At 41.8% G+C, this 15452-nt stretch overlaps 1 protein-coding gene across 3 annotated transcripts in view; it reads left to right on the top strand.

Moving 5' to 3' along the window:
- Dock8 (dedicator of cytokinesis 8) overlaps positions 1-15452 on the top strand; it is a 212812-nt gene that overhangs the window by 158403 nt on the left and 38957 nt on the right. For all 3 annotated transcript variants that reach the window (XM_070035686.1, XM_070035685.1, XM_070035687.1), the window contains 4 exons: positions 2054-2167; positions 3460-3615; positions 6528-6667; positions 12104-12273. In XM_070035686.1, the coding sequence (XP_069891787.1) occupies positions 2054-2167; positions 3460-3615; positions 6528-6667; positions 12104-12273 (580 nt within the window). The remainder of the gene's footprint in view (positions 1-2053; positions 2168-3459; positions 3616-6527; positions 6668-12103; positions 12274-15452) is intronic.

The following is a 15452-nucleotide window of genomic DNA, read 5'->3' as shown; positions in this document are numbered from 1 at the left end:
AATCCAGTCCGGGGCTTGAACTCGGGGCCCAGGTGCTGTCCCTAAGCTTTTGTGCTCAAGGCCAGCACTCTACACCACATGAGTCATGGTTCTACTTCTGCCTTTTTTGGTGGTTTATTGGAGATAAGAGTCTCATGGACTTTCCTGCCCAAGCTGGCTTTGAACTGTGATCCTCAGATCTCAGCTTCCTGAGTAGCTAGGATTACAGGTAAAATGCAATCATGCATGATATACAGTATGTTCCACTAGACCTGGACTGGGAATTTGTATAAATAAATTGCAGTGTGTACGTACCATCATGTAAATAATCATATCAATATAAAAATGGAAGAAATTACTCCTGCTCCTAAGGAATTATACCTTGAAGTTTCACAGAATAAAGCAGACTGATACTAGCAGCCTGTTCACAAATGGTTCTGAAAAAAAATGTAGGTAGAGTGAGTGAATGCTCATAATGCAGATTTCACACATTGATGGACCTGGTTATAGGATGCGTCCGAGTTCTTTGTGCTGCTCCTGCATCTTTTCTGTGAGTTTGGAATCATTTCAGAATAAAAGTTTAAAGTATAAATAGAAAGTTAAAAAGGTAACTATGACACTTTATTGACATATCTGTCATTGAATTTGTATGGTAGCCAGGTGTTGATGGCTCATGCCTGTATCCTAGCTACCGAAGAGGCTGAGATCTGAGGATCACAGTTCAAAGCCAGTCCAAAGAGGAAAGTCCATGAGACTCTTTATTTCCAGCTACCCAGCAAGAAAAAACTGGAAGTGGAGGTGTGACCCAACTGGTAGAGCACCAGCCTTGTGTGGAAAAACCAAGGGATAGTACCCAGCTCCGGAATTCAAGCCTCATTGCTGGCACCATTTTTTTAAAAAAATTAGAGTTTATATAATACCAAGGGCTCAAGAGACTCCTTACATAGAACTTTCTCTTGGCACTCTTGGTTAGACCAGCAGTAGTATCTCCCTATTGGCAGTCATGAAAACAGGCACAGCAATGGTGACACGTGTTCCAGACTGAAGACTTCCCATGCAGGGATTCAGTCAGGTGAACTCCCAGGGTAGGCCGGGAGAGAGAGGCTACGTGGGGGGGGGGGGGGGGGGGTGGAGCCTGCTCGGGGTCTCTCAGTCATGACTGCTCGTCTTGGCCTGAATTTCAAAGCTTAAAATAGTTTCAAGTTATATTTTCAATAGTGACCAAGGAAATGGCTGTATCCATCTGAGAAGAAACGTGGACTGTGACTCTGAAGTATCTGAAAGTCCCTCGTAAACATGAGCATGAGTTTATAGTGGATAAATGTCTCACAGACCTTCCTTCCTGGGCTGGCTTCAAACCCATAATCCTCAGATCTCAGCCTCCTGAGTAGCTAGAATTACAGGCATGAGCCACTGGCACCCAGTGAGAAGTAATTTTAAAAAGAAAACCAGCCCCGATTCATGCAGAAACGCACCTCATGGAGCCTGATTGGGGGGAGGGAAAATACTTAGCTAAAAATTGAACCTTTTATCTTGATTAGAATTTCTTCAATAATCCTTATAAATTTGAGAATCTGTTTCATTGAAGACAGTGAATATATTTTAAGTTAGTTTGTCAAAAGGAGAAATAGTGAACTGGGCATCGTGGTATGCACCTGTAAGTCACAGGAGGAGCAACATTCATTGCTAGCCTGGACTACATACAGAAATAAAAAGAAGTAATAAATTCAGGGCACAAACTTCTATGGAGAGAATGAGGTCAAACATATTAAATATACATATATATGTGTGTATATACATGCATACATATACATATAACATACAAGTTGGAAAAAGATGAGTAGAAGGGAAGACTGAATATTGGCAATACCTAAAGACCTGACAGTCATGGCTGCCAAAAGGGCAGTTATACTTTTCCGACTTAAATCTGTTTCATCTAGTGTCACCTGGAGGGACAGTGGCTGAAATAATAGGACCTGCCTCCTCTAGTATTCCTACCACCAGGGATCCTGGAGTTCACATCCAGGGCTTGTACAAAATGATCTGTATCTGTTTGCAATGTTTGTTTTTCAAGGAAAGTGAACAGGCAGAAAAGATCAACATCAGCCTGGCTTTCTTCTTGTACGACCTTCTCTCCCTCATGGACCGTGTCTTTGTGTTTAACCTAATCAGACAGTACTGCAACCAGGTGAGTGCCTCTGTTTCGAGGGTTCTGTTTCTGGTCCCCGGTGTGCTGGAATGTTAGGCAGCTTGGGCTTTGTAGAGGGCACCCTCTCACACGCTCTTCACCTACATTCTATGTACTGGCCCAGTAACAAGTTCATCCATCCATAGGAACTGAAATTTGTTAGCAATAGGGTGTGATTTTTCCAATTGAACACGTAACAGAAATCAAATGCCTAGGCAGCCATTCATTGACCAGATCTATAGTTCAAAATATGAGAGCTCTTTTCTCTCTTAGAGTAATGCATTACATTGCTGTTGGGAAATTCTGACTCTGCAGAACCCTGAAATAATCAGAAAGCGAATTTCACTGAGCACAAAGCAAATATTTTGTAATTTATGTACAGTTTGTCAGTGTTAATTGCCCCACTTTTTAAATAAAATTGTTTGTCCATTCACTGGCTCCCTCAAGATGCCCTACCATAATTAGAGCTTTAGGTACATGTGTAAAACAACTAGAAATCACCCCAGCAGACTCAGGTAATGGTGGCTCACACCTGTAATGTTACCTATTCAGGAGACCGAGGTCTGAGGATCACAGTTCAAAGCCAGCCCAGGCAGGAAAGTCCATGTGATTCTTACCTCCAATTAACCACCAAAAAACTATAAGTGGTGCTGTGGCTCAAAGTAGCAAGAGCACTAGCCTTGAGTGAAAAACCTCTGGGACAATGCCCAGGCCCTGAGTTCAAGCCCCATGACCAACAACAACAACAACAACAATAAAAGCTCAGGGACAGTAGCCCAGGCCCTGAATTCAAGCCCCCCAACTGGCACAAAAGACAAAAAAAGGAGGCAGGGGGAAAGAAAAGAAAACACCCCAGAACTAATGTCATTCAGTCTTATTCTATTAGTTGTACTCCATCCTGTGTGAGGCTAGCATCTCATACACAAGTGGGGTATTATAAAATGTTACCCTGAAGACAGACCTCAAGTTTATTTTCTACAAGCCTTGTTGTAGTATTATAGCTTTGAAAATGTGAGGATCGGGGCAGGAATCCTTCTGGGAATAGCTATTAGGTTAACATATTAAGGGAAACTAATAAATGGGGAAAAAATGATTGGAACAGGGTGAGTGGTTCACAGCTCTGCTGTGGGAGCTTGAGGCCAATCTGTACATAGTAAGCTGCTGTCTCAAGAGAAAGAAGAGAGAACGCAGAACGGGGAATGGGAGAGAGAAAGGATATTTTTGTGTTTGTCAGACTCAACTCAGCTATCATACAATGCACACTTCTTCCCTCTGTTCACGTCTCTTCCCAGCTCTCAGCCAAGCTCAATAACCTCCCCACACTCATTTCCATGCGCCTGGAGTTCCTGAGAATCCTCTGTAGCCACGAACATTACCTCAACCTCAGCCTCTTCTTCATGAATGCTGATCCTGCACCGGCCTCCCCTTGTCCCTCCATATCGTCCCAGGTAACCAGCAATGAAGGAATCACTGGTTCTGCTTTATCCCATTAGCTTAATGAGGCAGTTCCTGCCAATGTTGATCTTATTAATTCAAAGAAAATTGAAGTGATTATATCAGATCAGTGGATGTAAAAGTGCGTGGGTTATGCCACCTTGAAATTCTACCAAGTTCACTGATAATCTGCAAGCAAAATAGTTTGGTTTCACTAGACTCCGGTAAGCATTGGGATTCCCTCTCTGACAAGGAACAACTATAAAAGAATCTCTACATGCTGGGAAAATTAAGAAATTTAAAGAAAAGATTAACCAATTAATATCTTAACCAATTAAGATATTATGCAAATGCAGGGTTCCAAAGTCAGACGAGCTTAGGAAACACTTTGTTAGCCAGGTTTCTTTGCATAGGCCATCTAGAGCTTTTAACATGTTCATGCAAATTTAAAGTGCTTATGCGATGGAAGAGGAGATAGGAGGAGGTTTGTGTGACAGGCAGTGATTTTACTCCAGAAACCATCTCCACCCCCCCCACCATTGATTTCTCAAGGGACTAATGTCATGTAGAAAACCCTTAAGGAAATACTGTTTGATAGTCTCGTTCCATTTGTAAGAACCAAATCAGCAGCTCAGCAGAGCAAGCAATAGTTCTCAGTCTTAATATTAGATTCTATTTCTGTTGCCTGTTTCTTGATGTTAGCAGAAATGTAAAGGCTAAGAAAGAAAGAGAAAGAGAAAGAGAAAGAGAGAGGGAGGGAGGGAGGGAAGGAAGGAAGGAAGGAAGGAAGGAAGAGTGAGCGAGCTAGGCACCATGGCTCATGCCTGTAATCCTAGCTACTCAGGAGGCTGAGATCTGATGATCACAGTTCAAAGCCAGCCCAGCAGGAAAGTCTGTGAGACTCTTATCTCCAATAAACCACCAGAAAACCGGAAGTGGTGCTGTGGCTCAAGTGTTTAGAGCTCTTGACTTGAGCTGAAGAGCTCAAGGACAGCACCCAGGCCCTGAGTTCTGAGTTCAAGCCCCATGACTGACAAAGAAAGAAAGAAAGAGAAAGAAAGAAAGGAAGAAAGGAAGGAAGGAAGGGAAAGAAAGAGAAAGAAAGAGGAAGGAAGGAAAAAAGGGAAGGAGGGAGGGAGGGAAAAAAGGAAGGAGAAAGAAAAGAATGAAAGTAGAAGTAAAGATTGGAAAGAAGTAAAGGATGGAAGGAGATAAGGGAAGGAAGAAAAAGGAAGGGAAGGAAGGAAAGAAAGAAATGAAAGAGAAAGGAAGAAATGAAGGAAGGAAAGAAGGAAAAGAAAGAGAAAGCAGAAGGAAGGAAGGAAGGAAGGAAGGGAAGGAAGGAAGGAAGGAAGGAAAGAAGGAAGGAAAGAAGGAAGGAAAGAAGGAAAGAAGAGAAACAGCTGCAGAGGCATGCCTGCCAGTCCTAGGACTCAGAAGCTGAGGTGGGAGGATGATTTGAGCCCAGGAATTCCACATCAGCCTAGGTGTAGAAAAGAAGTCTTAGCCCTTGATGCCACTTGGCCTGGTCCAGATGTGAGCTTCAGGAAGGAACGTCTGTGGGAACTGGGATACATCGGGCCCACAAGCAACATCCCAAATGTGTACGTTGCTGCCGTAATAGCAGGCCCTTCGGGTGAAGTCATCAGACCACCCTAAGCTGGCTTTGCTCCAGTACTCCTCCCACGTTTCTCTGGTAGATGCCGCACGCAGTTAGCACCCCAGAGGCCTGAGCGCATCAAAGCAAGGGGATTTAGAGACACTTCTTTTAAATTGCAGTAGTTGTACCAAAGGATTTGAATTCAACAAGTTGGATTATGAGTACAATGTCGCTTCATTAATGTCACCCTTTTCCATTATTCACTTTTTTTTTCTTTTGTCTGCCCTGGGGCTTGAACTCAAAGCCTGGGCACTGTCTCTGAGTTTGTTTGTTTGTTTGTTTTTCCTCAAGGCTGTTGCTCTACCGCTTGAGCCTTAGCTCCACATCTGGCATTTTGGGTAGTTAATTGGAGATAAGGGTCTCACAGACTTTCCTGCCTGGGCTGGCTTTGAACCATCATCCTTAGGTCTCAGCCTGCTGAGTAACTCAGATTATAGGCATGAGCTACTACCAGCCACAGTTCCATCATTCACTTTACATTTTTTGTTTTTGTTTTTTTGCCAGTCCTGGGGTTTGAACTCTGGGCCTGGGTGCTGTCCCTCAGCTCTTCAGCTCAAGACGAGCACTCTACCACGTGAGCCATAGCACCACTTCCGGATTTTTCTGCTTATGTGGTGCTGAGGCATCAAACCCAGGGCCTCATGCATGCAAGGCAAGCACTCTACCACTGAGCCACTTTCCCAGCCCCTCCATCATTCACTTTTGATACTCAAGTGTTTCTGATGAGAATCTGGGGCAGGAACTGCCTTTTGGTAGCCCTAACATATCTCCCTGTCTGGTTCAGCTCCCAGGCCAGCCAAATTCAGACGTGGAATGCAAGCGGTGTTCAGAAGTGCAGTGTAACGAAGACAGAGCTACAGAATTAGAGGCATTTCTCATTTTACTTATTTATTTTGCATTTTATTAGCATATGCTAGTTGTACAAAGGGGTTTCTATTTTCTTAGGATTTTAATCCTCAACTATGGATGGTGGTAAGAATTGAACCCAGGTATGCTAAACGAGCACTCTTACCCCTCAACTACATCTGATTTTTTTTTTTTCCACCGAGCTTTATTTTCATCATTTCTGATTAGCGGTTGGGAGATCTGCAGAATGGGGAAACAAAATTACCCGTTCTACATCTCGGTTTGCTCATTTGTCACACAGGGTCCTCGCAGGACTCATTGACTGTCTAGCTCTCCCAAGGCCTGGCTGGTGCAAGGCTTGCCTCAGGTGTTGTAATTTCAGTTCTTCATACTCACAGCCTGCCGCTGTATTCTCTGTAGAACTCCAGCTCCTGTTCCAGCTTCCAGGACCAGAAGATCGCCAGCATGTTTGACCTGACTCCTGAGTACCGCCAGCAGCACTTTCTCACTGGGCTCCTCTTGACCGAACTGGCCGCCGCGCTGGATGCTGAGGGGGAAGGGTATGTACCCGACATTTCAGTGACCCTTGAAGCAAGAGGAAAACATGTTCCTTAGTGAAGTTTGCAGTTCAGTCCCCCTGTGCTTGGTGGAAAACTCTCCTGTTCACCAGATCCAAGGAGTAGAAACACTTTTCTTGAGAAATGGAGACCCACAGAAACGTAGACTGGCATGGGGAAGGGAGAGGAGCCACGACATGAATTCTTTTCTTAAAAAAAATTTCTGTAGGGCTGAGGCTTGAACCCAGGTCCTCATGCATGCTGAGCAAGCACTCTACCCTTGAGCTATACCTGTACCCCCAGGTGCAGAGTTTTACCAAGGATGCTTTGATCATTGAACTCCCTAGGAACAAAGTTGTTGTGTGAGGTGCTGGGAACTAAACCCAGGGCCTTGTATATGCCAAACACACACTCTTCTACTTACTCATATCCATCACTTTAACAAAGGTGAGCACACACAGAAGCAACTACAGAATGCCCCTAGCTCCGTGTCAATGCAAGTAGCCACTGATGGGGACACATTAGGCTTTCCCAGGTGGACAGGATTTCCCGGGGGAAGAATGCTCAGGAAATCTTCTATCTCACGTCTACCTGAACACCCAGAGACATGTCCACCATAACCCTTGATGTATTTCATAACTTCAACTCCTATCTTCTTCTCTCCACTCTAGCTGGGCTCCTCCCAATTTTCTCAGTGCAACTGTCCTCCCTCTTCATAAAAATATATTTCCTTAGCAATAAAAACTACCCCCAACACATACCAGAAAAAGGTGCAAAGAAGAAACTTGGAGCACAAAGGAAATTGCCTCCTATTTATAAACTTATTTTCTTCATTGGCAGCTCCAAGTGGTTTCTGAAAACAATTTTTTTTGTGTATTTACTTTAGCCAGAGTTTTTGTTCTTTTTTTCATTTGCCCTCCATTTGGAAACAACTCCAACAATCTGTTTTTTAATTTCTTGTAACATTGTTGCTGAGCTATTACTTCAATAAGGCACAGACCTTCCCCGTGTTATTATATTTAACCAGGTAGCTACATCCTTCAAATACAGGTAGAGGACCTTTGCCACCCACCACCCACTCACCCAGAGAGCAACTAATTAACAGTGAGACTCTTTTGGCTACAAAGTAATAGCTGACTGCTGAGTTTACTCTTTCTCACTCTCCTGGAAAGTCATTAAAAACTGTCAGGACTTTACCATGTGGCTAAAACCTCAGGAACAATGTCCTCCTTTAATAGAACCACTTCCTTTGGCTGCTAAGACAATAAGTTCATCAATACCTGTTCCCATTCCCTATTCATCCTCCTCCCCAACACACACCCCTTTGGGACTAGTGGAATCCATCTCTGTTCCTGCCCCTCCTGCAAGGAGTCCCAACCATAGTTCTAAGGAAAGAACTACTACTTTAAGCTGGGGCTCTCTGGATGCCCACACTGTGCACGCATCATTAAATCGCTGTTTCTTAGGCATGTGGAAATTCCCTAGCATCCTTGTAGAAGACTAGTAAACTGCAATGCCTCACTGAAAACATAAACCACTTCCAAGACCCATAGGGTAAAGAGAAAGGGGAAAGCACACCTTTGAAATGCAGCCTACTGTTAATCTAATGTTATAGCCTTGTTTAAAAAAAAAATCTGGAGGGCTGGGAAGGTGGCTCAGTGGTGGAGTGCTTGCCTCACATGCATGAAGCCCTGGGTTCGATTCCTCAGTACCATATAAGCAGAAAAAGCTGGAAGTGGTGTTGTGGCTCCAGTGGTAGAGTGTTCGTCTTGAGCTGAAGAGCTGAGGGACAGTGCCCAGGCCCAGAGTTCAGGCCCCATGACCAACCGAAAAAAAAAAAATCATTTGAAAATTTGGTTACTATTTTCCATCTAACACTAGATGCTCAGGTATTGTTACTTTCTTGGAAAGGGAAAAAATGGAGGAGGAGGGAGGAATTTTAGAATTGAACTTGTAGGCTAAGACCAGATTTTTACTTTATATATTTTATTGAGATTGATGCCCAAGCATAGTAGATTCTCATTTTCCAACAGTATAAAACTAAAAGTAGGGAACAGAAAGCAGTTATAGTTAGATAGCAAAGAGTTTATTTAACAAAGGGAAAGCAAAGGCCACACAGAAGAGTGAGCACCTAGACTCAGATACTGGTTGTCTGCATCTAGGTAGAGATATGTTTATGTTGTCCCTCCTCTCTATAGGCCATTTGTCAGAGGGTGATTGGTTTATTTGAAACAGGCAAGCCCCTCCCCTGGGCAGTCATCTCAGGATGGAAGGCCAGCCTAGCTTGTGATTGGTTTGTTTGAAACCCGAACCTCCTGGGAGGTGGTATGCAGAGGGGCCAGACTGAGTCATGGAGACCCAAGACTCAAGGGAGTGAGGGGGAACAAGATAGCCCGAACCAGTCAGCTCCTATTTTCCTCCAAGATGCCCCGATCTTAAGTGTAACTTTGACCTGTAAATATTCTTGTGTAACCATTAACCAGACTGAATTTCTAGCATCCTCTACTATTCCCCTTTGCTCCTCTCAGCCATAGTGTCCCACCCTACCGGTAACTATTCTTCTGACTTTATCACCAGAGATTGGTATTGCCTGTTTTTGAGCTTCATGTTCTTTTACTGTGCCTGTGGGAGCCTTCAGTGTGGCTGCGTGTGTTAGTGATTCCTTTTTTTGTTATTGCAATTCTGTGTAGAATTCCTTTGTGTAAGTATACTGCTGATTCTCTATGATAAATGAACACTCAGAAACTGTAAGTTCGGGACCATTGTCAAGAAGTTGCTGTCAGTATTCTTCTACACAGTTCTTTTTAGCATCAGAATTCATTTCTAGCCAGCCCTGTTGGCTCATATCTGTAACTCTAGCTACTCAGAAGGGTGGGAGCTGAGAATTGTGGTTCAAAACCAACCAAAGCAGACAAATCCCAGAGACTTCCAGCCAAAAAGCTGGAAGTAGAGGTGTGACTCCAGTGGCAGAGCACCAGTTTTGAATGGAAAAAGTAGAGCATAAGGTGAACTAATTTGTTCTGGGTGCAAATATAGCCTACTTTAAATTCTTGATTTTCATATGTGTTCTGGAATAGGTAAGTTTGTTAATGGTCTTAGCAATGTCTTAAGAAGGTATACTGAGCAAGGAAATAAGAGAAAAGTAATTGCAATGCAGAGAGATACAAGGAAAAAATAAAGGCTGTAGCCAAAACAATGAAACAGAGAATAGGAAAAACAGTGGAAAAACACATCAGCAAAACCTTGTTATCTGAAAAGAAAAAAGCTTGTTATTTGAAAAGATCAACAAAATTTACAAACCTTTGACAAAATTGAACAAGAAAAAAATGAAAGAAGACTCAAATAACTAAAAAAATGAAAGAAGGGCCATTACTGTGGTCTTTGGTGAAGTAAAAATGGTTTTGAAGACATAGTGGGAAGAATTGTGCACCAACAAATTAGGCAACAATGTAAATGGACAAATTCCTGAGCCCACAAAACTGACTTCTAGAAGAAATAAAATATCTGATAAGCTTATAACAAGTAAAGATTAAGTTAGTATAACAGCAACACCACCGTCCCACAAAGAACAGTCCAGAAGCAGGGGCCCTCAGTGATTAATTCGATCCTTTACAGACTATTTCAAAGAATAGAGAAGGTAGAAGTTTCCGAATTCATTCTATGAAGCCAGCATTACCTCAAAACTAAAACCAGACCAGGACATCATAAGGAAGCTTCAGTCTAGCGTCTGCATGACTACAGGTGTGGAGTCCTCCACAAAATACAAGCTTTACAGAAAGAGGATTTTTACACCATAGCAAACTAAGATCTATCACAGAAATGCAAACTAATTTAGCATCTGAAATAAATAAATTGAACTAATGAATTTGTCAAGATTGCAAGAGAGAAGATTAATATTCAAGGCAATTGTGCTTCTGTACACTTATGACAAACCTAAAAATGAAATTAAGAAAGCAGTCTCTTAGCTGGGTGCTGCTGGTAGCTCATATCTGTAATCCTAGCTACTTGGGAGGCTGAGGATAGAATAGTGGTTCAAGGCCAAACTGTGAAGAATAGTCAGTGAGATTGCATTCAGCTAAAACATGCTGGGCATGGTGGCATATGCCTGACATCCCAGCCAGGATGGGAAACCTAGAATAGGAAGATCATGATCCAGGTATACTTATGAGCAGAACCAAGACCCTATCTCAAAAATAACCAGTGTAAAAATCACGGCTGGAGGCATGGCTCAGCAGTAGAGCTTCCTGATGCTCTAGCTCCTCCTTCTGCTCTGCTCAGAGCACAGTACTTCCAAGAAGAAGGGGAAGGAGGAGGAGGAGGAGGAGGAAGGATCGGATCGTGAAAAAGATGGAACACTCAGATCGGGCTGGTGATGAGGTAAAATGATGTAGCCACTGCTGGGGGTAGGGGGAGGAAGGGGGGAAAATACCACCTGTAGGTTCCTTTAAAAGTTCAATGTAAATCCAGGAAGCAGAGATCCTGAGGATTGCAGTTTAAAGCCAGGAAGGTCCAAGAGACTTATCTTCAGTAAACAACTCAGTAAAAACCAGAAATGGTAGCTGGGCGCTGGTGGCTCACACCTGTAATCCTAGCTGAGATCTGAGGATCACAGTTCAAAGCCAGTCCAGGCAGGAAAGTCCATGAGACTCTTATCTTCAATTAACCACCAGAAAACCGGAAGTGGCGCTGTGACTCAAGTGGTAGAGTGCTTGCCTTGAGCTGAAGAGCCCAGGCCTAGAGTTCAAGATCCATGACCTACAAAAAAAGAAAAAAAAAAAAAAAAAGGCCAGAAATGGTGCTTTTGAGCAAAAAGAAGTGTAGGAACAACATGCAGGCCCTGAGTTCAAGCCCCAGCACTAGCAAAATAAATAAAAGTTCAACATAGAGTAACCATACAATCCTGTGATTCTATGTTGAAGTATATGTCCAAAATAATATTTACTTCTTCATAAAAACTTGTATTTGAATATTTATAAGCATTTATAATACATGACAGCCCCAACTTAGAAACAATCCAAATATCCATCAATGAATGAATGGATACCTAAAATAAAATGAGATTATCCATAGAATGCAATATTATTCAGAAACAAAAAAGAATGAAGACAAAGCTTAGAGTCTGAGGTTTGCTAAGGATAGAGGATCAATACCGAGAAGACATGAAGAGCTCAAAAAAAAAAAGAGAAAAATCCAGTTAAAAAAAAGAGCTACTCATACTACATGATAAACTTGAAAATATGCCATAAACAATAGGTTCATGACTGTATATTTAACACAGGCAGTCTCTGGATTTCAGAACTTCCAGTCTGCTTTTTTTCGATTTTCACATTGCCAGCTGCTTGTTTGGGAGCATTCGGTCACTGTTTATTCTTTGATTAAGGGCACGTTGCTCCATGTCATTTCACTGTAACGTCTTCTCTCTCTGCATTGCACTCTTAGAATCAGCAAAGTGCAGAGGAAAGCCGTGAGTGCCATCCATAGCCTTCTGAGTTCTCATGACCTGGACCCGAGGTGCGTCAAACCAGAGGTGAAGGTCAAAATCGCCACCCTCTACCTACCTTTGGTAGGCATCATTTTGGATGCTTTGCCGCAGCTATATGACTTTACGGGTAAGAATCTCTCTGCCTCTTTCCTGAGACTGATGCCAGTCCCTGCCGAATGTACCCAGCATGAGCTCTCCCATTTACTCCGTGCTAAAAGAATCCATGCTGCATGAACTAACTTCCAAAGCTTCATAACGCAGCCCCACCTCATTTTATAAGCAAATATACCAGATTGTGTTCAAATCTTCTCTCTTTCTTCCTTCTTTCCCTCCCTCCTTCCCTCTTTCCTTCCTCCTTTATTTCTTTTTCTTTCTCTATTTCTTTTTTCTCTTCTTCTCTTTCTCTTTTCTCTCTTTTCTTCTCTCTCTCCCTCCCCCAATTGAGCTCAGTAAGGTTTATGAGCCATGCATCACAAAGGATGAAATGTGATGACAAACCACTTTCTTCAGAGGTCACTGTCCTAATGCCCTTGAAATACAGATGGTTCTTTGCTTTGCTTTTATGTTTAAGCAGAGAAACAGTGCCAAATAAAACTAAGCAGTTCTTTTGTTTCATGCCAAAAAAAATTATTATGATATCTTTCAGTATTAGGAAATTTCTGCCACAAGAAGAATTTTGCCTTTGCCACATAGATTGATTCAGATGTCAGTATCTTTGTTTAATGGCAATAGAGAAACATGTTCTTTAAATGGTTTATGCACTTCTTGAATCTATGTGTTATAGTGTGGATTAGAAATTATAGGTGGTGGGCTGGGAATGTGGCTTAGTGATAGAGTGCTTGCCTAGTGTGCATGAAGCCCTGGGTTCAATTCCTCAGCACCACATAAACAGAAAAGGCCAGAAGTGGCACTGAGGGTCAAGTGGTAGAGCACTAGCCTTGAGCAAAAAGAAGGTCAGTCAGGGACAGTGCCCAGGCCCTGAGTTCAAGCCCCAGGACTGGCAAAAAAGAAAGAAAGAAAGAAATTATAGGTGGAAACACACACACACACACACACACGCACGCACGCACGCACGCGCGCGCGCTCTTCAAGCTTACCAGAAATTCTTAAAAACGGCGAATCTGTGTGTAGAGGAGGACAAGACAGGGTAATGGATGAGTGAAGACAGCCAAAGTGTAATATATACGTATATTTAAATAGTTTTGATACATGTATTAAAATATTTTTTGTACTGGTCCTGAGGTTTGAACTAAGGGCTTGGGCGCTGTCCTTGTACGTTTTTGCTCAAGGCTAGTGCTGTACCGCTCAAATCACAGCTCCACTTCTTGCTTTTATTATTAATTGAAGATAAGTCTCTTATAAAGACTTTCCTGCCAGAGCTGGCTTCATCCTGCCAGGTCTGGCTTCAAACTACAATACTCAGATCTCATCTTCCTGAGTTGCTAGCATTATAAGCATGAGCCACTGGCACCTAGCCCAAACCATTGTTTTATAGTGAGGTTTGGAGTTGCTTATCTGAACCTGTTCTTACAAGAAGTCATCCTTGAACTCTAAGAACCATTCTGATATTCTGACTTCCTCCGAACACAAAGTATCATGTATGATTAAACTTCTAAAATCATTATGCTATCGATTATTTAGTCTGTTAAAAGATGACAATGATCATGGTTTTTAATTCATGCAAAGCCTATTTTCTTTCTTGCAAAAAAAGAATTCTCCTGCAAACTGTCAAAGAAAAGTTCAGCCAGAAGAGAAGCTCTGACGGGGGAGAAACAGGGGCTGGGGTTTATGAGCTCTGTCTGGTCACGAAAGCAGGGGAATTACAGAGACAAGCTAGACACACAGGGTGAGCTGACAATGTGAGGAGATGGATAGCTTTCTCAGCACCAGGCTATAGAACAATTCAAATCATAGTTGTCTTCAAAATGGAAGGGCACTCTGCCAGAGCATGGCATTGACTTGCAGTCCATTTGGAGATTCTTTGCTGGAAAGTTTCTAGAATGTTTAATAAAGCAGAGAAGCACAGCATATATTCTCTTAAGCTTCCTTCCTTGTGTGTCTATGTGTGTGCATGCACACACTTGTGATTGAACTCAGGGCCTTATATTTTCTCCCTTAGCTTTTTTATTCAAGGCTAGCACCCTAGTACTTGATCAACACCTCACTTCCAACTTTTTGCTGGTCAATTGGAGATAAGACTTTCACAGAATTTTCTGCTCACACAGGCTTTGGACCTTGATCCTCAAATCTCAGCTTCCCAAGTAGCTAGGATTACAGGTGTGAGCCACTAACACTGGGCCTAGAGCTCTCTTCTGTTAGAATTTTCCGAACAAGGCTCTTAGCATCATCAGAGCTTTTCAGCACCTGGACTTGGAGAGTTTTAGATTTCAAAGGCTTTTTTGCCTATGCATTGAAACTGTATGTTCTTTGTAAAAAAAAAAAAAAAGGCATTTTGTCATGATGACAAGAAGGAAAAATATTAAAAGGAATTCCATTATTACAGGGGATAGTGGCACATCTATTAACTATACAACTTTCAGATTGATAATCTCATAAGAATATAGTCTTTCAAACAAGGCTACATCTGAATTCAAATCTCAGCCCTATTATCATTATGCAGCATTTCACAGCTGCAAAAATATGGTATTGATGCCTCCTTCTCAGAGTTAAGATAAAGATGAAACTAGAAAACTCATATTTTGCATAGCAAATATTTATAACCTTTATTCATTTTCTTGTAACTATGTCCTTAAGAAAATTAAGGAGAAATAAGAGCATATTCTCACATTAGTATTAATCACTTTATCAAGTCTTCCGTGATTTCCCTGTGCTGTTTATTTCACTATTTGTTTAAAAATCCAGCTGCCTGAAAGTGCAAAAGTGAATTATTATTTCTGAAAGTTGAGTCTGTTTTTCAGAACTTTAGCAGATGAAATGCTGTCTACACTCAAATTTTTCTGAAAAATTGAAGGTCCAAATTGCTATAGTGTTGACAGGTGTAATAAAATATGGTCTTTTAGTGAGTAAATCAATACCAAGACTTTTAACACATTTTCTCAAGAAGCGCTTGAATAGTTTCTATATACATGATTGGTAGTATTTTTTTAAAGCCAGACTTTTAGATGGTTGATTCTTTTTCATATTGCATACATTTAGTCCCACGTGTAAGTATAGATATGTCATTATTATATAGACATAATTAACATTCACTTCTGACATTTGAAATTTAATTATTTCTAAACTTGTGAGAATAGCATACTATAAATAACATACTTGCTTAATTCTATCATTATAGTTTCCTTTGAT

This window comes from Dipodomys merriami, unplaced genomic scaffold (assembly GCF_024711535.1).
Source record: "Dipodomys merriami isolate MVZ:Mamm:240054 unplaced genomic scaffold, mDipMer1.0.p SCAF_26, whole genome shotgun sequence".
NCBI lineage: Eukaryota > Metazoa > Chordata > Mammalia > Rodentia > Heteromyidae > Dipodomys > Dipodomys merriami.
This window is presented reverse-complemented; position numbering and strand designations above follow the sequence as displayed.